This window comes from Euprymna scolopes, chromosome 15 (genome assembly GCF_053919585.1).
Source record: "Euprymna scolopes isolate OS-2025 chromosome 15, ASM5391958v1, whole genome shotgun sequence".
Taxonomy (NCBI): Eukaryota; Metazoa; Mollusca; class Cephalopoda; order Sepiida; family Sepiolidae; genus Euprymna; species Euprymna scolopes.
In genome coordinates this window covers 92912305-92934602 of record NC_136496.1, presented here as the reverse complement: position 1 = coordinate 92934602, position 22298 = coordinate 92912305, and the positions used below count along the sequence as shown (strand labels likewise).

General features: G+C 32.1%; 1 protein-coding gene across 1 annotated transcript in view; it reads left to right on the top strand.

Annotated features, from left to right (window-relative positions):
• Positions 1-21635, top strand: part of LOC145293986 (solute carrier family 12 member 8-like) — a 104092-nt gene extending 82457 nt beyond the window's left edge. The window contains exons 9-13 of the mRNA XM_080140879.1: positions 1810-2344; positions 6077-6165; positions 12299-12416; positions 13867-13924; positions 19359-21635. Of these exons, the coding sequence (XP_079997005.1) occupies positions 1810-2344; positions 6077-6165; positions 12299-12416; positions 13867-13924; positions 19359-19521 (963 nt within the window). The 3' untranslated portion in view covers positions 19522-21635. The remainder of the gene's footprint in view (positions 1-1809; positions 2345-6076; positions 6166-12298; positions 12417-13866; positions 13925-19358) is intronic.
• Positions 21636-22298: the final 663 nt, after the last annotated feature.

The following is a 22298-nucleotide window of genomic DNA, read 5'->3' as shown; positions in this document are numbered from 1 at the left end:
GCATAAACCGTCTCAATGAGATAAAGTAATTTGAGGCTACAACCTCGAGTGAGAATTTGATTGTTCATTCTAACCCGTGTCAAATCTGATGATCCGGAGGGATAAATTTGGTGCCAAGCACATCCTCGGCAATTAGTAAATAACAAGTAATCTGAATGACTCAAACAAAATCGCAGGCGGACAAACCAACCAATGAGGAGCCTGCTTATTTCTGCAGAATTTCTCTGTAAAATAAATATGACAAAATAGCTTGTACATTAAAGAATTAGAAATTTATTAAAAGTAAAGAAAAAATAGGATTGACAATGCATACTTGTCCATATGTCATTAGTAAAAAGAAAAATGTAACAATACAAGTTGTAATTTTACAGTAATTTTCCAAGAGAAAATTGGATTCTTGTCTACATTTGGGCCTATAAAAAATTTATTTTCAAGAAAAATCTTTGGTGTATGTGTACCTATCACTGCACGAAGATGTCATATTCCAAAAATCAAATTTTATGACAAATTTTATTGAAGAATTAGTGTACGTCATCTTAATTTCAAATGATAGACTGCTGACGGCACCTTTTGGGAATGAAGGATCAACAAGGGCAGACAATCGATTTTCCGCCCCCGAGAAACGGGGGGATCACTTTTCTATAATAATTTAACGTAAAATGAGCACCCACTTTCTGGCCACCTATTTTGGTGGGGGGGGGGGGTCAACGTACAATGAACACAATTCAGTGTAAAATGAGCACCCGCACATTGACCGCCCCAACAAAAATTCTGTGTTAAATTTTAAAAAATCATGAAAGGAAAGTAATATATCACAAATATTCACATTTTTTTTTAATCATACATTTTGTTTTTTTGTTTGTTTTTTTGTTTGTATTTCTTTTATTTTTGTTTTCTGTTTTCTTAACATCCAGTGATGAATCCAACTCAATATATTCTTGAATTTTGTAGTAAAAAACAGTGAAACAGCTGTATGGACATGTAATAAAATGCTTTAAACAAAAAAACTAATAAATCCAATATTTTTACATTAGAGAGCATTGTAAAATGAATTATGTAAGAATTTTTTTAAAACAAATTCGATGCGAGAAGATTTTTTTAATACATGGAAACGATATAAATGAAATATTTTGGTCAACTGAAGACTTCGTCAGATGAAGGCCTGAGTTGGCTGAAACATTTTATTTATATTGTTTTAATTTATATTTAAAAATAAATAAATTTCTTAGCATCGAATTTGGTTTCAAAAAGATTTCTTCTATTTAAAAATAAATAAATAAATAAAATGCTGATTTTATTCTCTTATGTACTTACAAATATTGAGTTGCATTGTTTTAGTTTTTGATTTAATACTGTAGGACTGACCTGAGTCACCGCCCTAAAAACCAAGAATTAGGACGAAAATAATGCCATTCCCCAAGAAATAATAGTTTCTGATCCCCTCTCTTTCTTTTTCTCATAAACCGGACACAAACTAGGAACTACTATCCAGAGTTTCTCATCATCTCCCTCTCTCTCTCTCCTTAACCAATCCCTAGCCAGTATGACAGGCGAGTAGGCAGTACACTCTTAGCCCTGAAACCAACGAGATGTATGTTGCCGGTTAACATTGACAAAAGGTGTACTCACTCCAAAATGTTAAAAGGCAAATAAAGTTCTTTCCTTTTAAAGGTTAACATTTGTATTACTTTTATTATCCCAACAACAACTAATAAAGACAAGTGTCAGCCAGTGTTACAATACATTTCAGAAAAAGTTTTCAGTATTTTTTTTTATTTCTTTTAATCCTTTTTCTTATTGAAATTTCAGAAAGGTGCTAATAAAGTCCCAGTCTATGCCTTGATAGCAGTCACCCTAGTAACCCTTCTGTTTATCCTTGTTGGCGACATCAACACACTCGCACCTATTGTCACGACTACATTCATGCTCACCTACACAGCAGTCTGCTATTCCTATTTTGCCTTGGCCATGAGCTATGATCGACGAAAACAACGCGATGAGAAATTCTCAGAAGAGAAACAGCCAGAGACAAGTTTAAAAGTGGAATCGCCTTCCAAAGAATCAGCATCTTATGGCTCCACAAACCAAGCAGTGGCACCAATGATTTACGAAGACTCCTTCCAGCGTTTTGCCTCAGACCTGGACAAGTTGTTTCCAGAACGCTTAACTCATCGCGGTCAGCACCATCTTACAAGACAGCATTCTGAGACAAACTCTCCAGTGACGCCTGAAGAGGCGGTGTTTGATGCTACGACTAGAAATCTGAGTGGATCTCAAGGAGATATATCAAGTTCAGAAATGGGGGACACTACACAACTGCTGAAAAAAAATGAAGCCAAACCAGGTAAAGGCAATTCTTTGACATTTTTTTTCTTTCTTCGTTCTTGTATTTCTATCAAGTAAATTTTGTTTATAGTTATGAAAAGAACTGGAAAAATACTGTCGGTTGCATCATTACAAGAAAAGAACAGTTTAAATATTTGTTATAATGGAAAATAGTTTACTTCCTCTTATGATAGTAAAATAATTTTAAGAAATGAATAAAAAATTATGACATTACTTTATATGCAATAAACTAGTATGTAATTTCAATTTGACCATGAGTTCAAATACTTGCATAGTCAGCCATGCTGATGAGCCGCAGATGGTAAAACACATGTCCGTGGATATATATATATATATATATATATATATATATATATATATATATATGATTACTTCATTTAATCACATAAATTAATATAAGAAAATATAATTTTATGATAAATTTTTAGTATTTACTTCAACAGTGCTCAATACACAGGTAGAGCTAGGTAGTAAGTTATCTATATATATATATATATATATAAAAGCGAAAATGTATGTATGTATATATGTATGTATGTATGTATGTACGCTTTTCCTCGATGTCCACAAAAGGCTTCTTTCAGAGAAGCGCTCGCTCAGTTCACAACTTCTTAAAACTTTTCATATCATCTATAAATTGTAATATCTCACACTTAACCACGGAGCTCGCTTGTCTATTTAATTTTATTGACTTTCAAACGTTAATTATTCCATATTTCCCGCATCGGCACGCGTTACATTCAGTTTTCGGTATAAACAAAAAGCGAAACTCGACTCTAATAACAGGCCCAAAGCCAGTGAACGTTTGTCGACTTCGTCATATCAGACGGGGGAGCGGGTTTTTGAAAACAAACAAACCGATTTATTGACCTCATTAAAAACTGTCCCGCACAAAATGCTGACTGCTGAATACCTATCGCCGTCATGCCAATCAAAAACGTGCACCTGTTTTTTTGTTTTTTTTTCACTCTACTATTTTCCAACTACGCGTCGTCAAGGCTTTGTTTTTTTTTTCACGGGCACCTGTTTTCTTTCACACACACCTACAAACACCCGGGCAACACCGGGTATCCCTCGCTAGTCTATATATAAAAGCGAAAATGTATGTGTGTATGTGTGTTTGCTTTCTGTGTATGTCTTCAAAAGGCTTTTTTCCGGCAGATTCTCGAGGCCGTCGCTCATTTTTAAAACTTTTTATATCACGTCTAAATGATAATATCTATGACTTAACAACAGTGGTCGCCTCTCTATTTAATTTGCCCGATTTTGAAACGTTAATTATTTGACATTTTCGGATCTGCATGTGTTGCATTCGTTTCGGTATAAAAAAAAAAAAAAAAAAAAAGCAAAACTCGATTTGAAATACGGGCCCACGGCCAGTGGTCTCTAGAAAGCTATGTAACGTTTGGTCAATGTCGGCTTCGTCATATCAGACGGTTGCTTTCATTTCGAGACAAGACACTCCCCCTAATAAACAGGGAGCTGTTTTTTTCAAAAGTTAGTTAAAAACAAGCAAACCGGTTTATTGACCTCATTAAAAACTGTCCCGCAGAAAACGTTAACTGCTGAATAGCTATCGCATACCATCGCCGCATGTGCATTAAGCTTTTTCATATAAAAATATATATATAATTTTCTTGTTTGTCCATTGGTTGTGAAGATATGATTATGGAATTGTTTATAGTTCTGGAAATGACTTGTCAGTCCAATTTGAGCTCTGAAATATCTCCCATATGTGGGATGATTCTGTAGCAGAAGTGCTGACTGCTCTGTCTTTCCAGGTAGCACTCTCACGTTCTAATACTAAGGATAAGTTCAGAATAATGAAACATCCTTGGAAGAGACCAGACTCCAAAATACTGCAGAACAGTTAAAAAATATATTGCTATGGTTCAAACATGTGAAATACTGATTACATAACTGAAGTTATGGGCTTAGAAAATTATTAAATTTGTATAGTTTTGCTCAACGTTTCAGAATCAATATAACTTTTTAGATTATTTCAACTATTCTTTCCATTTTGGTTATTTTTGCAATGTTCCAGTTGATGTAATCTCCAATTTTTTTTGCGTACATCATTCTGAACTCGGAATCTATATGTAATTTCAAACTGAACCTTTTATTTAATTCATGAAAGTAGATTGTTCTCATTCTGTCAGCCATGACTGGGTAGAAGTGGTAATTAATTATTAAGTTAATCTTATTGCTTGTTGTAAGGATTGAACCTTCAGAAGACTATCACTTACAACTGATTGTTAATCAATGCCTTTATCCACTGTATATTCTAGAATCAGCTTTTTGAATGTTTCGGATCACTATTTTCAACTTAGTTGTTAGTTTTCCTACTGTTTCGGTCGCTACAATCTACAACCATTTTCAGGTGTATTTTTTTAAACTTTGAAATCTATATGGAATTCTAACTTAATTTATTTTATCCATTTATTTAACAAGGACTCAAGTTTGTCCAGCTGGGCAAACTTGAGTCCTTGTACCGGAAAAATATCCAGTAAATAAAAGGTTGTTTAGTAAATCGTTACTTTTTTTTATTTTTTTGCATTTCTATACACCAAACATGGATATAAATATCACTAAAACATCCGCTGGGTCATAAGCTTCATTTCGGTACCTTACTTGCCTGGGTGGATTACCTGTAGGCTGAGATAAACCATGTCACATACACACACACACACACACACACACACAGACAGACATTAGGAAAATTTATAATAAAGATAATTTATTTATATATTCTACTTGAATTAAAAATAATACAGTACTTATGCACTTATGTTACCGTGCTGAAATAATAACATTATTATTTAGAAAGCCATTCTTAACATGGGAGGGTTTTTGGTAAGTATTCTGTACTTTCACCTAACAGTTTAATAAAAAAAGACATTGTAAAACTTGAATTTAACTTGAAAATACTATTTTAAAAAATAGCACGGTAACATAAATGCATAAGCACCAATAATGCTACTGATTATTAAAATAATAATATTTTTATTTAAAATAATTTGTATTTATATATTTATTAGTGTTTTCATTAATGTTAATTAATTGTTAATTTACACTTTGCCTGTAGTAAGGATTGAACTTTCATTTCTTACTAAAATTCTTAAGAAATGCATGTGCACAATGCTAACAACTGCTACTAAGATGAATAAGCACCTTGTCTTCTTTTCGTTTTATTCTTGCTCATTTTATTATGTATTTCAATGAAAGAACCATCATTTTATGTCTTCGATTTTAACTTGACATTAACTTTTGTTTTTATCAATTATTTTGTTCTTTTTTTTATATTTGCTAACTGTTATCGTAATCTTCATAGTTGTTGTTTCACGACGTTTCGGCCAACTATTCCTCTGGTCTTCATCAGGTGGTTAACCACAACGGGATAGAAATGCTGAGTCTCTTAACTGTATCCTCGGTAATTACTGCCTTCCATAGTTGTTGTCATCTCACCACGTGATAACTATGGAAGGCAATAATTATTGAGGATACAATTAAGAGACTTAGCATTCCTATCCCATCGCGGTTAACCACCTGACAAAAGCCTGGGGATTACTTAGTCGAAATGTAATGAAACAACTATAAAGATGAGGATAACAGTCCACAAATAAATAAATACATATACAAAGTACTCATCTCAAGAATTACAATAATGAAATAAATTTTTTTACTGTTATTTTTTTTTTTTTACTAAATAATTTCTGTTTCTGTCTTTTAGGTCGGCAAAAAGGTCCGAATACAGAAATCCATAAGCAACCACAATCTTGGTATTCCTTCTTTTGTAATCGTTGGATATCATTTTTGGGGGTAAGATCGCTAAACATTTGTCTTTGGATATTGATAAAAGTCATTATACATGTAGTTTCTTTTAGTTTTTTGTTTATTTATTTTTACTGTTGTGTCACCGTTTATCAAGACCAGGAGCCATTTGAGGGTAAGGGTCAAGGATATGTAATGATGGTTAGCCGAAGGATGAGAAAAAAATCGATGGTATGAAGTAAGTTTGATTACTTACCGGGTTTATGACAAGTAATGTGGAGACAAAAAGCATAGGACATTCACAAACATGGAAGGTGACTACTTTTGATTAGTGTTGAGACAATCGAAATCGAAACTTTTTGGGGTATTGAAATTGAAAAAAAAAATGTGCCTATTTTTCAATGCTAAAAACCATTCTTTTAAGTGCGTTTGTTTTCAAACTTAATTTTTTTATTGTTGGTACCAATGATACATATTTTTTTTATTGTTGTACCAACGATTTATTTATTTTAAACTACTAGAAAAGCTAAAATATACAGATCACCTACCACCCACCCATCCACAACTGTGATTTTTATGTTTGTGAAAATGTATCCATATATCGCATGAATTTTTACAGTAATCAAAAAATGAAAAAAAAAACAAAAAAAAAAACGATATAGCTACATATTTAGTGATTTAAAAATAATTGGAATTGGTAGCTGTACTGGAATTTATCAGAAAATCTGTAATTGTGTTTGAACTGGGGAAAAATTTTGAAATCGTCCTATCACTAATTTCAACCTTTGCTAAGTATAAGATTCTCAGATGTGAATTAGTTAAGACGATACTGACTTAAGGTGGTCCCAATTCTTAGGCATAGGTTCAAACCCTATCTGTGTTTCATTTCTCTCTTTGTTCCAACCCCATAGACAATTATTAAACGTTTTTTATAACACAAGATTTGTCTCTACAAAACATGAGTTAACACACGCTATATCCCTTATAAAGCATCATCTATTATTAACCATTTCAACATGATTTGTCTATGCACAAAGCAGCATTTACTCTAAAAATCGTTTATTAAAAGCATTAAAACAACACAGCAAGTTATCCCTCTTTCGGAGGCACAGGTTAATCGCCTTTTCCAGCTTTAAACCAATTTCCCAGTCTGATTATTACTGTTCATACGTTTTCTGTTTTATATCACTCGTTTTCCATTTTAATTTTCTGCCCTTTATTTTTCCTCTGAAAATATGATTTTGCAATCTAACTTGTGTTGGTTATTGTCTTCTCACTTCAAAAATGTCAAAAGATAAAAAATCTGCCTTTTCCTTTTATTCATTTAATAGCAGTTCAGCCTGGCTTTGCTCGGGCCCTATGTACTGTTCATAACTCTATGTGCATATGTATATATATATTAAAAAGTTTGACTCATGTCCATGTAACCTACATCTAAAATTTCAAGTGTTTAGACCCAAAATTGGCAGAGGAGTTTGGTAGAGTCTGCAAAGGTAAACTCTTTCAATTTTAACCTCTTGGCAGCCAAATTTTCGCTTAATAACTGATTAAAAAGCTTGCTGCATGTCTGAATACCTTTTATGTAAAATTTCAAATGTTTACACCCAAAATTGAGACCTTAAGAACCCGAATAGTTTAACTTCCCTTTGCACAAAGTATACCTGAATTATCCCATGAATAATTATTCTCATTTATAAGAAAATAATCTCTGAGCTATTGATTATTGAATTGCTTTGATTTGAAAACAGTTATTTACTGACAGACTGCATGGAGAGAAGTGATATACCAGCGACACCATAGCATCTACGAAAAGGAACTCTACCCGACATCAAACAAGTGCACAGCTGGCCAAAGTGAAAAGTGTTGCACCCAGACTTAGGGTCGTGCATGTTTAGTGCGCTCCGAGCATTAGTGGTAGTTCCAGTAACAAGCAAGTGACTGGTTACATTTTGAAGGGTTCATCACTAGACGAAGATAAAAGTGTAGCCACGGGGACTTAAGGTTAGCCTCTGCGTATAGGGACTGGACTGCCTGATTACACCAATTAATCCCATGAAGAAGATTGGGGAAAATAGCCACCACGCCGGGTTACAATAAAGTACTTGATAAAATTTAGTTGTAAGTGACACTCTTCTGGAGGTTGAAGGTTCAATCATACTCAGAATATGATTGCGTATCACTTAGGACTTCTACTCGATCATGGTGGAGGGGGACAAGAGCATGCTACGCTTAAGGATTAAATAAAAGGTTCCATTCGAAATTCCATGCAGATTCCAGAGTTTGACAAGATACACCTAAAGAAGGCTGAAGGTTACATCAGCGAAAACATTGTGTGAATAACGTTCAAGATGAGAACAGGAGTACGAATAATCTAAATGATATGGATTTTAAAACCGATTCTATTTTTCTAAAGACAAAAATACTTTGCAAACAACAATAAAAAAGCTGCGGTGTATGATGAAGATGCTTTAGCTGACAGAATTATACAAAAGTGGCTCGCAAAGTTTGTAGGCTTCATCCTTAATAATAACAACCACACTCTACAGATGATGAAAGCAAGACATTGAGAATTGCGTTACACAACATAAGAACTAGTAGAAAGGAATAACATATCAAAATCCTCCATTGATGAACTCATAAGGGCTGGTCGATTTTCATTGATGCTTCTATCATGGCAGCGACATAAGCACAGATATCTCTCAAATCTTAACAATAAAAAAAAAGTGTTAGAAATCAGCATAATGTGAGAACGAATTTCAACATTTTAATATAAAAGCTTTATTTAAGAGAAATTGTGTGTGTGTGTGTGTGTGTGTGTGTGTGTGTGTGTGTGTTGTGCATGTGTGTGTTATGTGTGTGTGTTATGTATGCATGTGTGTTGCGTTATAGGAGAGAAATATTGTGCATTTCTCTCCTAATAATTACTTAAATAAACACAAGGCCAAACGACATTGCTTTTAACAAAACAATAATAAAGGGTTTATTTAGAAAAGGCGAGATTGTATCTCAGACTGAAGAGAAAGAAAGAAAGTGTAAATTCCTGTTTGGAGGTGTCGTCTGCCATCAGACTGCAATTGTCAACAAGTAGTAGTGGGAGGGGTGAGTGAGAGAGGTCTGTATAGGTCGCTTGCTGGCGATCGCAGCTGAAATCCCAAAGGGCTAAAAATAGTCCTTAAGAGGACAGCTCAAATCAATGCGCGCTGCCAACCGATTGGTCAGTGTGGCCGAATCACTTTGGCACCGGGCATTGATCCGCTTATAGTAAATAGTTTGTTAACTGCTACAATGTCAACGCACGAGAGAAGAATGAGTAATGAGATGAGTTTAGAGTTTGTTTTTGGTTCTGGAGATAATAGTTAAAAATAATAGTTAAAAATAATAATTAAAAAAATGTTAGTATGAGTAATAGACTTGATAAGACATGAGGACTTTAATTCAGATAAATCAGTGTCTACCAAGACTGTAATTGCCCAGGGGAGAAGGAAGTCTGGGACTCTCAGAGATCAATCATCAACATAGGGCAACTATTGTGAGTACCGGTCAGTGTCTAAGAAGCTCCCAGAACCACACCCTCTCAATAGTATACAAACATCAAAAGACAAGAGTCAGCAGAACAACATCAGTCACCCAGCTGGCCAAGCATTTTGGTCAGGGCTGTGTCTCAGATGAGGGCGAAACACCAAACAAGTGTGCCACAGAAATAGCAAGAAAGAGCCGGCAGAAATATACCGAAACCTTCCAAAGGATGAACCTTAAAGAATGGGGCCAACATCAGCGTGCAAAGTATTTTGGGGGGAACTTTCTCAGGAATACATAGACAGAAGATTCCTTGGACTGGCTCAAAAGGGGAGCCCTCCACCACGATCAGGAAAGGGTTTTAATGGCTGCTCAAGACTAGGGATTGATGACCAATGCATTCAAGAAGATGGCAGGTATCAGTAATGACAACAAATGCAGGTTCTGCCATAAAAAATTAGAAAGTGTGAGTCATCTGATATCAAGTTGCAAGGTTCTTTTAGGAGACGACTACTATACAGCGAAACATGATGGAGTATCTGTTAAAAATTTAACATCCAGTGTAGCAGCAAATCCTGGGAACATCAACCTGAAAGAACAGTTGGAAATGACTTATATACCATATATTTCGACCATGTAATCCCTACAGCCACCTACCTTGAAAATGCTGCCGTGAAACCTGACATAGTTATATGGAATAAGTCAGAGAGAGTTGCAACCTTGGTTGAAGTGAGTGTTCCTAATGATGGCGGTCTGAACAGAGCTGAAAGGGAGAAAAAGACCAAATACCAAGGTCTCATGTATGATATGAAAAGAAACTGGAATCTTAAGGAGATATCAATCATACCAGTTATTATAGGTGCCACAGGATTTATAAAGAAGAACTTGAAGTCCTACCTAACTAATATTCCTGGTGAACCAAGTGTAAAAGAGATCCATGAACAACTTAAGGGAACAACGAGGATACTAAAAAGAGCTCTCGGTTGGTTTCAATAAAAAGCAGGGCAATGTTGGCAACTGGTTTGGTTACCCCTTACCCAGTATTACAATCTTCAAAAGAAGAAAATTAAAAAAAAAAAAAAAATAAATAAATAAAAATAAATAAACATTAAATAAAGTCAAATAGAGTTTGGGTAATTATTGCTCTGTAAGTGGAAGTGAGAGATCCTTCTTAACTGCATCCTGACTGGTTTGGTTTACGTGTACAAAATCTTATATAAGCAAGTTCTAAAAAGTTCTGGACTATTTGTTGTATCACTATGTGTGAAGCACAACATAGTCCTTTTATCGTATGTGTACGATTGGACGAATCATGAGGTTGTGTCTTTGCATGTTCTTCACATGTGTGTGTGTGTTGAAAACCGTGATTGCATTTGGAATGCCTCTTTTGGATGCTTGGTCCGGCCATATGAAGTGGATGCTACAAACTTTTAGTAAAATTTGAATACACAAATCAGCACAAATTTTCTAGACAACCTGATATATAATTCTTTTTGTATGTTGAGGGGAATGTGTAATAGAGTACAGATGGCTGTATGCAAATGCTGAGCTGTGTGTGAAGTGACGTCGCGGTGAGGAAGAAAATAAAAAAGATAAAAAGAACGTGTGCACAGATCGAGGATCACAAACGTGTTTCAGAGATCAGAGAGAAAGATCACGAGAACGACCACGTTTTATTCGGTGGGAAGTACCCAGAAATAAATGTTGTTGTTTCAATGAAAAATAAAAAAAAATGAGTAGTTATTTCTTTCTTATGTTTCTTGCATGGAGTCGACAATGTGTTGGGTCTACATATTAACACGTGTGTAACGTTACAATTGTTTAATGTATAATTTCTGTTTATATTATTTATTACATGAAGCTAATAAAGAATATATCTTTAACAAAGCAAATCTATCAATATAGAAAAACTCTACACGGTTAAGAGGAGCCATTAAATATATTAAATAAAAGATAAGGAAAAAAGTTACATATAACTTTACTAGCAGGGGTGGAGGGCTTTGCCCGGTCATAAAATATGCTTAAATATGATATTTTAATTTGTCCAAATTTCATATATATTATTATAAAGTCGTGATTTCAAAAGTAAAAAGTATTTGGGTGCCATCAGCTAGAATCGAAACCGAAAGCAAAACTATAGCATTCAAAGCTGGTGACGTTACCTCTGTACCAAAGTAACACGCATATAAACTGATTAAAAATAAACTATGATGAATGTACAAAATGTATAACGATTTTTTCAATTTTGACCTCTTTTTGACCCCTTAAATCTATTTTAACCGCCTAAAGATCCATAAATGAACTGTCCATAAAAGATCCAATCATTTGAGGCCCCTAGCACCACTCTGTGACTTTTAGTTTGAAAATGTAGAGACACAGACATAGTGAGTTTTATAAATTAAATTATATCATCAGTTCAATAAGAAAAAAACCTCCATGGCATTTCGAAGCTAAATGCTTCTCATCAGAAGCGGAGAATGGCAATCATTATACAAAGTATAAAATATAAATAAAAGTTAGCTTGAAAATATTTAGGTGCCATGGCCTAAAATGGGGTTTCTCTTCATTTTATCTTCTTTCCTCAAAATAAAATTATAATGAACTTTTGTTCCTCATCTTTTATTTAATATATCACTTATTGATATGTAATTTTCTTCTATTTCAGGGTTTTATTTGTATCATAGTAATGTTCTCCATCCATTGGATTTACACGTTGGGTGAACTCCTTTTCTTTCTAATTATTTATATGTACATAGGACGTGCAAGCCCGGGATATTTTCCTGGTGAGTAATTACCTGTTCTTTTTTTTTTATTAACTCAAATCTTCAAATCAAACAACTATCTTTTTATAAATACATTCTATGGCATAAAATGACCTATAGTGTTGACAAAAACTTTAAATTCAATCAAATCTCTGACATAATGTAAGAGTTCAGCTAATAGGACCTGAACTTAGTGTGAAATTCACCCAGAGTAGATTGTGTCGACACTTTAGCACTGCTGGTTTATTTTTTTTAATCTTAGTACCAAAATAAAGTTGAGAGCATTTTTATAAACTTTTCCCTATTGATTGTAGTATGATGCTGATCCTGTGAAGCTCCAGAAGGTTCACCCTCCCAGGCTTTGCCTTCTCTCTTTGAGAAGGAGTTAATTTCAATTTAATTTATTATTATTATTATTATTATTTAATCATTACTAATGATTACTATATTGTCCAATTTCTAATGTACACTCTTTAACCCTTATCCTTGAGTGGCCTCTTGGCCTTGATAATGTGGTGATGCCTATGTAAAAAAAAAAAAAAAAAAAGCCAATCATTTGAGACGCCACTGCTGGGAAATGCTGACAAGGCTGCTCTTGCAGTTTTTGCCTGCTAGAGTGCTCTTCCTCCGAGGTGCTGGTTTTTCAATTCCAGTTTCCTGACTTTTGTGTTTAATCTTCCTGCAATGGGAGAGAAGCTTTTTTAGAGAATATTAAATTCACTAGAGGTCCCCCAGTGCATATATATCCTGGTCAGAAGAGATGGCCACAGCCACATCATTTTTGCATCCCACATACTGCACCCAATATTTCCAAATGGTCCTCCACTTGATATCTCAATGTCACTTAACTTCAATGCTCTAATAGGAAGTTGTGTATCAACATGATTATGTCATCTTAGTTCATCTATTAATTTCATGTCGTGTATCTTGAAGATTGATTTCTGAAGCTGTTATAGTTTTTAAGGAAATAAAATTAAATGCAATAATCAGGAATAAGTCCATGAATGAGATCAAAAGGACTTTTATATAATTGCATGTAGACCACAATATAAGACAATCTAATAAAGAAATATTTTGTACTTTAATGTTGTGATATACAAATAATTTGAACTAATCGCTTAATATAACAAATTACATTTGTTTACAAGAAATATCAAAGCTGTGATAGAGAAAGTTAGACTATTTTTTTATTCAGAACACAAACAGAAGAAAATGTAAAGAGGATTAGTGAAATTGATTCCCTGTTAATAAAGTTCTGAACTGGAATAAGTATTTTTTAAGAATCTAAAGGGAAATGCAATTTTAATGTAAAAAAATGGTTAAAAAAAAACAGCTAGTCAGAATAAAATATTGTTTTATCAGATAATTGCTGTCGATGACAAACTCAGAAACTCCAATAACAAAATGTTATATATTAAGTGTATATGAAGAGATTTTGTTTTAATATAACATTTTTATGTTTCCATTTCAGGAATTGCAGAATTTAATTTATATGATTGGATAAAGGGAGGTGTTTTAATTTGTATAAGGTAAGTAGCAATAATATTTTATATGTATATAAAAAATATTATATATATATATATATATATATATATATATATATATATATATATATATTTGCTGCGCCCGAAAAATATATATATATATATATATTATTAAAAAAATTTTTTTTTTTAAATAGTATATATATATATATATATATTTGTTTACGTCCTAAATATATATATATATATATATATATATATATATATATATATTATTTAAAAACAAGACGTCAGAAATTTATATATATATATATATATATATATATATATATATATATATATATATTTCTGACGTCTTGTTTTTCAACTTGGGCCACTGAGGCACCTGTTGTTGCTCATTTACCTCCAACTAATAACCTCCATTACACTGGACTTTTTCGTTATATACAGTTGGTTGTTTTTTGTCGTAATGTTAAACTCTGAATCAACTGTTCACATGAACTGTTTTCCATATTCATATTTTTGTTTTTTAAGTTTTGTGACTAAAACTCAAAACTTTTAGCTTCATCCTATGCAATGACCAACAAATACATAGAAATATTAAAATATTTTAGTGTGACTATCTGATTACTTTGCTAACAGTTTTTCCTCTGATGAGAATAATTACCATTCTTTGAAATTAGGATTATCTACCGAATAATAAAAAAACTATTTGTAAACTTTACAGCTCTGTTCTTACTATTATATATATATATATATATATATATATATATATATATATATATATATATATATATATATATATATATATATATACAGTGATGATCATATTTATTGGCACGGTAAAATAAAAGTTAAATTTTGTCTAATAAATTCTAAAAGGGATTAAATTAAAGAAAATAACAAAGTATATTATGTATTTTTAACTGGCCTTTCCGATGCAGCAATCGGATTTTAGAAAAAATAAATAACAAAGGAACAACAAACATAATTGCAAAAAACCCTTGTTCAAAATTATTGGCACGGCTTTGTTTTTCTTTTAGTATCAGTATAATATCAATCAATTTCCGGTTTACGTGCTTTCTGAACTTTTTTATAGCCATATTATGCTTGTTTAACGCTAATTCAGTGAATAATTTTTTTCAGATAATTTTTAGATAGCGATTTATTTAAACTATTATAAGTGACTAAATTATAATTTTCAATCGCCATGGTTAAAACTAAGGAACACAGTGAAGACGTCAGGAAGCTTGTTGTAGCATGCCATACCAATGGGGAGGGCTATGATAAGATTTCAAAGAAGCTAAACCTTCCCAAATCCACTGTTAGAGCCATAATAAACAAGTTCAAATCGCAAGGCCACGTTATGAGTTTAGAGGGTAGAGGGAGAAAAAGGATTCTTTCCCCAAGAGATGAATGGAAAATTGTTCGACAAGTAAAACAAAACCCAAGGATCTCTGTTGGGGAGATTGTTGATGAACAGAGCACCTCTGGAGTGAATGTATCTCGACATACAGTTGGTAGAGTTTTGAAGAGAGCTGGTTTAAAAGCATGTCGTCCGAGAAAGACTCCCTTATTGAAGCCTATGCACCTGAAAGCAAGGCTAGTCTTTGCAAAACGTCATATTGATAAAGATGTTGCATTCTGGAAACGTGTTCTATGGACTGACGAAACGAAAATAGTTATTTGGCCATAATAAAGTGTCTTATATTTACAGAAAATCTGGCGAAGTTTTCCTGCCTAAGAACACCATACCCACAGTGAAGCACGGTGGAGGCAGTTTGATGTTTTGGGGATCCTTTGCTGCCTCTGGACCAGGGCGACTTGTTAAGGTCACAGGTAGCATAAAAAAGAAAGATTATGTTAAAATATTGGATGAAAACCTGAAAGACTCTGCTAAAGAGCTCTCACTTGGTCGTCGTTGGTGATTCATGCAAGATAATGACCCAAAGCATTCGGCTAAACTGACTAAGAAATGGCTTGAGGACAATCATATTAATGTTTTGGAGTGGCCATCACAAAGCCCAGACCTTAATCCAATTGAAAATTTATGGAGAACATTAAAATTGAGGGTAATGCAAAGGAAGCCTAAGAATCTTATTCAATTGGAGGATTATTGTCAGGAAGAGTGGGCTAAAATTACTACTGAAGAGTGCAACAACTTGGTTGTAAACTATGAAAAGCGACTGAGGAAGGTAATCAAGGCCAAAGGCTATACAATTGATTATTAAATAAATCGTGCCAATAATTTTGAACAAGGGTTTTTTGCAATTATGTTTGTTGTTCCTTTGTTATTTATTTTTTCTAAAATCCGATTGCTGCATCGGAAAGGCCAGTTAAAAATACATAATATACTTTGTTATTTTCTTTAATTTAATCCCTTTTTTAGAATTTATTAGACAAAATTTAACTTTTATTTTACCGTGCCAATAAATATGATCATCACTGTATATATATATATATATGAGCAAATAGTTAATAAAATATGTTAAAAAACACTTTGAAATGAGTTAAAAACATATTTAATCTGAAAAGGAAACACTAGATAAATAGATAGTCCTTAATCCGCGGAGTTTCGAAGAAATACTTTCCTTCTCATCAGAGGGTAGGAATTAGCAAAATGCGGGATCGGATTTTGCATGCAGAAGTATTTGATGAAACAACAAGTAAGTCAAAGATTTTACTTGAAAACAAAAAAGTGAAGCAGAGGGAATATAGTGAAGAAAAAGGTGATTACACATGAATGGATAGTCTGGTGGAAAATAAAAAATCCAGTGATGGTAAAATCCAAATGTAAATCTCCAAGAAAGTTAAAAGAATTTCCATTTGTACAAGTAAAATCCCAGGAAATCCCATATTTGGAAGAAGAGAGTCCATAATAATCCAAAGGCAGAAATCCATGGAATAATTCACAAAAATGTGTACAAGGAATAAAGAAAAAATTCCAAAAATATTAATAAAAGAAGAATAAGATATACTTTTCACTCTACTTCCGAGACAAAAATATAAATAAGACAGATAAGGGAAGAGAGAAAGGGGGAAAAAAAAAAAATTATTATAAGCTCTATTTCCTATTTGGTTTTATCGAGCTTTTACATTTGGCTGAGATAATTTTATAAATATTAATTCTTTAATATTTATAATATACTTTAATTTTACCATCTTGGATCATTTTGATAAATTTAATTGTAATTTTTATTTTATATATATATATATATATATATATATATATATATATATAATAAAAATTCACCAAGATAATCCAAAATAGCAAACTTAAAATATATTCTAAATATTAAAGACTTAATATTTATAAAGTAATCCTAACCAGATGTAAAAGCTCAATAAAACCAAATAGGAAATAGAGCTTATAATAAGAACAAATAATTAATACAACATGTTAAAAACACTTTAACAAGAGTTAAAAAAATATTTAATTTTCAAAAAGCAAACACAAATTAAGTAGATTGTCCTTAATCCGCGGAGTTTCAAAAGAAATACTTTCCTTCTCATCAGAGGGTAGGAATTAGCAAAATGTGGAATCGGATTTTGCTGGCAAAGTATTTAGTGAAACTACAAGTAAGCCATTAATTATGTTTTTAACTCTTCTTAAAGTGTTTTTAACATGTTTTATTAATTCTTTGTTATATATTCTTCTGAATAAAATTATCTAACAATCAACTGGTATGGAAACCTGTGATTATAAGTCTTTAAAATATTATTGGCAGTTATATTATATAAGTACTATCCCATCTAAATAAAAATTGCTCGATATACATGATAGAGCAAATAAATCAAATTTCGAACAATAAAAATCTTTTGATTTGAAATTTAAACATTTCACGTCATAAATTTTTAAATTTATTGAATGACTAAAATTTGATATATATACATATATATATATATGCATACACAATTGAAAATAAATGAAACATTGGACACAAATAAAAGGGTTTCCAGTTAGCAAGTGTTACCTAAAACATAAACAGTTTGGGTTTGTATTAATGTACACATAGATTCAAAAAGGTTGTCAAAAAACAAATATATAACAAATAAATGTTATCAAAGGCAAGATAAGTTACTTTTCTACCAAACAGAATATATTTTTTTGTGTTTTTATTCAATGTAACATGTTTATTCAGCTCGAAAAACATGCAGTGTTTACCAATGTATTGGAAAATTTAAAATGGCGCCCGACTCTCTCTTTAACACGGTAAGTTTGGGAAAAGGTGTTATAAATAATAAACTAGACAAAATACTATTAAAAAAAACACCGAATATATGTCAAGTTATGTCACGGTAACATATATTGAGCGCATTTCTCACAGTATTTTGTCTAGTTTATTATTTATAACATCTTTTCTCAAACTTACAGTGTTAAAGAGAGAGTCGGCTGCCATTTTGAATTTTCCAATACATCGGTAAACATTGCATGTTTTTCGAGCTGAATAAACATGTTACATTGAATAAAAACACAAAAAATATATCCAGTTACGTAGAAAAGTAACTTATCTTACCTTTGATAACATTTATTTGTTATATATTTGTTTTTTGACAACTTTTTTGAATCTATGTGTACAGTAATACAAACCCAACAGTTTTATAAAAGAGAAATTGAGAAAAACGTAAACTTTATGCCAGAACATTTTTATACAAGAGATAAGAAACATAAAAGTTATTTACATATGTTAGCTAACGTGTTTAGCTAAAGAAAGTTGAGGTGATAGTACCTATTTACTATGCCTCCCCACGGGACAGAGTTAGACACCAGGGTCGTTTTTTAACGTGGAGAAAAGGTACAAAAATAAAAATTGTCTCAGTCGTGAAGGATTTCTCCTCCACCGAACGAGAACAAGAAAATGAAGTGCAGCATGTTCATAGAGTGAATAATATGCATGTGTAAGTAATATACGTATATGAGTATTTGGCAGCATGTAATTATGTATGTGTGTGTGTTGGTTTACCTTGTTCTTGTTAGTGTGTATATAGATGTAAGTAGTAGTTTGTTTCTATTTATCTCATTTTGTTCAGTTCTATATTTAAAATATATGGACACGATTTTCATGGAAATGTTAACAAACTCATATTTGCTATATGTTATTGGTTTTTCTGTCCAAAACACAAACTTTTTTAGCCCTATCCAGAAAAATATCAGCTTCATTAATATATTCTTTATATCTATTTCATTAATATATTTTATTAAACCATTTGTTGATTAAATATATTCATTTCATGGAATTTCCACAGGTCCTGCCAACATTTATTAGTACACATAATTTTTATTTATTTATTTATTATTATTATTATTATTATTTTTTTTTTTTTTTTTACAAATGCTTTCGTTCTGATTTTTTTTTCTATTCGTATTGATTATAGGACGATCTTGTAATTGATACTAAAACTCGTTCCTATAAATTGATAAAAATAAAACAAACGAAGACAGTAAATTTTATTCATTATTTTATTTTTTACTCTGCAGGGGTGGTCAATCGCTCAGGGAACAGTATATTGTTCCACCCAACACTCCAGCCGTCCAGACATTTGCCTCACAGCTGACCGAAGACAATGAAGACTTCGCCAGTCGCGACCGCTATCACCAGTCTGAAATTGTTAAGGGAGAGAATTTCGATGAATACGATTAATAATATTTATCTCCCTTTGCAATAGAGAAAGAATGATGCGCTGATCTTTTGCCAAAGAAGGGAAATTATTTTCTTTTTGGGTCATTGCAAACCTCCATTATTATTTATTTATAATTATTATTTTTTTTTTTTTTTTTTACGGAAAAAAAAAAAAAATGGAGATGTATAAGAAAAGACTTGAGTTCCAGAAATGCTTAGTACTTATTTTTATTGACGTACATTTTTAAGTTTACTGTTGTTTTAATGAGGGAGGGGATAATTAAAATAAGAATCCCTCGTACACATTTACAGATACTTTTATTGTTTTTGTTATTTAAGACTTTAAATTTTATATGTCTGGTGAGACTGCTGTTAAGAAAAATTCATGTACATTTTGTTATATATGTTAATGTGCATTTTATCATTGTTCGAAATATATAAGATTTATATCTTGTATATTTAGTACGTGTGTGTGTGTGTGTGTGTGTGTGTGTGTGTGTGTGTAAATAATTTTCATGTATTATATAGATGCCAAAATACAAGTTCATTCCATTGGACCAAATGTTTTGAATTATTTATTAGAAGAAGTTGTGTGGACTGAAACATTTTCAACATTGCACATATACGAACGAAAAATGAAAAACAGAAACACCAGAAACTCAAAGTGGCATCTCAACGTTCCACCCTCATGATATGAAGGCTTTTTCAAGAGTGACAAGAAGAAATCAATTTTTTTATTCTGACCATTCATGCAAAAATTATTCAATTTATGAAGGCAAAAACGTTGTGCTTTTCCTCTTTTCTAATTTTCTATCATTTCGTCAAATTTATTTTATCGTAATAATTTAAAATCTGGCAGTCCGGCTTTGTTGCTGTCAGACTAACATATGGTTCTATTCTGTCTTAAGAGGTCCATCCTCCCAAGCTTTACCTTCTCATTAAGAGTTAGTTTCTTATTAATCTCCTGGGACTACCAGGGAATGCCAACAGGGTTCCTCAGGCGTTTTTTGTAGGACAGAGCGCACTTCATCTAGTATAGTGGCTTTTTAAAACTCGACATAACTTTGTGTCTAAACTCCTATAGAGGAGGGATATATATATGAAGTTGAATGTCAAAAACATTATTTTTGCCCCAACCTAATATATATATATATATATATATATATGTGTGTGTAAGCCTGTAAGTACTTGCATTTAAGGAATATTTCCTTTTAATATGTGAAATATTTGTATTTTACATTATTTGAGAGTAGACATTTTGTTAAGTGTTTCCGTTATTATGATCCAAAAATATTATCCATAATCAAATTTCGGAAAAATACTTTATTGAATGTCTGTATTTGCTAAAAGAAACAAAAAACAAAAAAAACAAACTATTCTACAAAAATCTCCTATTCTCATCTTTGTTGTTTATATCTGTTTTTATTATTTTTTTAATTAATTGAAATTTTTTTAACCACACTTAAAGATTCTTCTTTTGTCACGTTCTTATTGGTTGAAAAATGGGAAGGGGGTCCCAGTTCTAAGTGAAGCGGAACGACCTACTATAACCAAAACTATTGTGTTAAAAACAATAAAAATGAGAATAACAGAAAATATTGATTTCAAAACAAATTTGAGCAGCCTAGAAAGAAAATGTCCTTAAAATGTGTCCAACAAGTCTTGACTCAAATTTGTTTTGAAATCAATATTTTCTGTTAAATGACAATGATTTCATGTGGACTGAAGAAATAACAATATTCCAATTTGTCATGACTAGGGCTATGACAACAGAATATTCTTTTCATTGTTTTGACTCTAGAGTATATATCCGACACCGTTAGACATAGTTAATCAACTGAGAATCACATCACTCTATATAAAAGCAGATAAGGATACACACTCGAGAGTCAAAACAATGAAAAGAATATGCTGTTGTCCTAACCCTAGTTATGAAGCTTTTTGAAAATTTCGAAATGATTCAATGGATTGGCAAAGCATTGGTGAATAGACAATTCTTGGGGGTTTGAAATCTGTAATCTATTATGCACATTGAACCGTTATTCACAGTCAATTGATGGTTGGAGATGAATGTATTTGAAATGTTCAAAAGATGGATTTCGTTGTTCATACAAAAAAAAACTTTTTTTTTTAACCGAAGCAAACTTTCACTTACTATTTTTTTAATTTATAAGTAGAGTAAGGATTTCTTTCAGTTTTTATATGAAACTCGAACTTATCAGCCATTTTCTTTCTAGGTCACTGTTTCTACACATTACCGCAATATCTTTTTTATGTTCAATTTCATTAGTTTCTTTCTTTAAGTCACTATCAGAATCAAAGCATAATTAAAGATTTTAAATAAGCTATAAAATTAGAATATGGGATATTCCATTTTATGTATTTTAATGGCGATCTTGTGAGAGATGAGATAACACTCAAGATCTTGTGATACATGAGATGACGTTTGAGATCTTGTGAGAGATGAGATGACGTTTGAGATCTTGTGAGAGACGAGATGACGTTTGAAATCTTGTGAGAGATGAGATGACATTTGAGATCTTGTGAGAGAAGAGATGACATTTGAGATCTTGTGAGAGACGAGATGACGTTTGAGATCTTGTGAGAGAAGAGATGATGTTTGAGATCTTGTGAGAGGCGAGATGACGTTTTTAAAACTCATGACTTTGTGTCTAAGCTCCTATATATATGAAATTGAATGTCAAAAAACATTATTTTTGCCCCAAACCTAATATATATATATATATCTCAAACGTCATCTCATGTATCACAAGATCTTGAGTGTTATCGCATCTCTC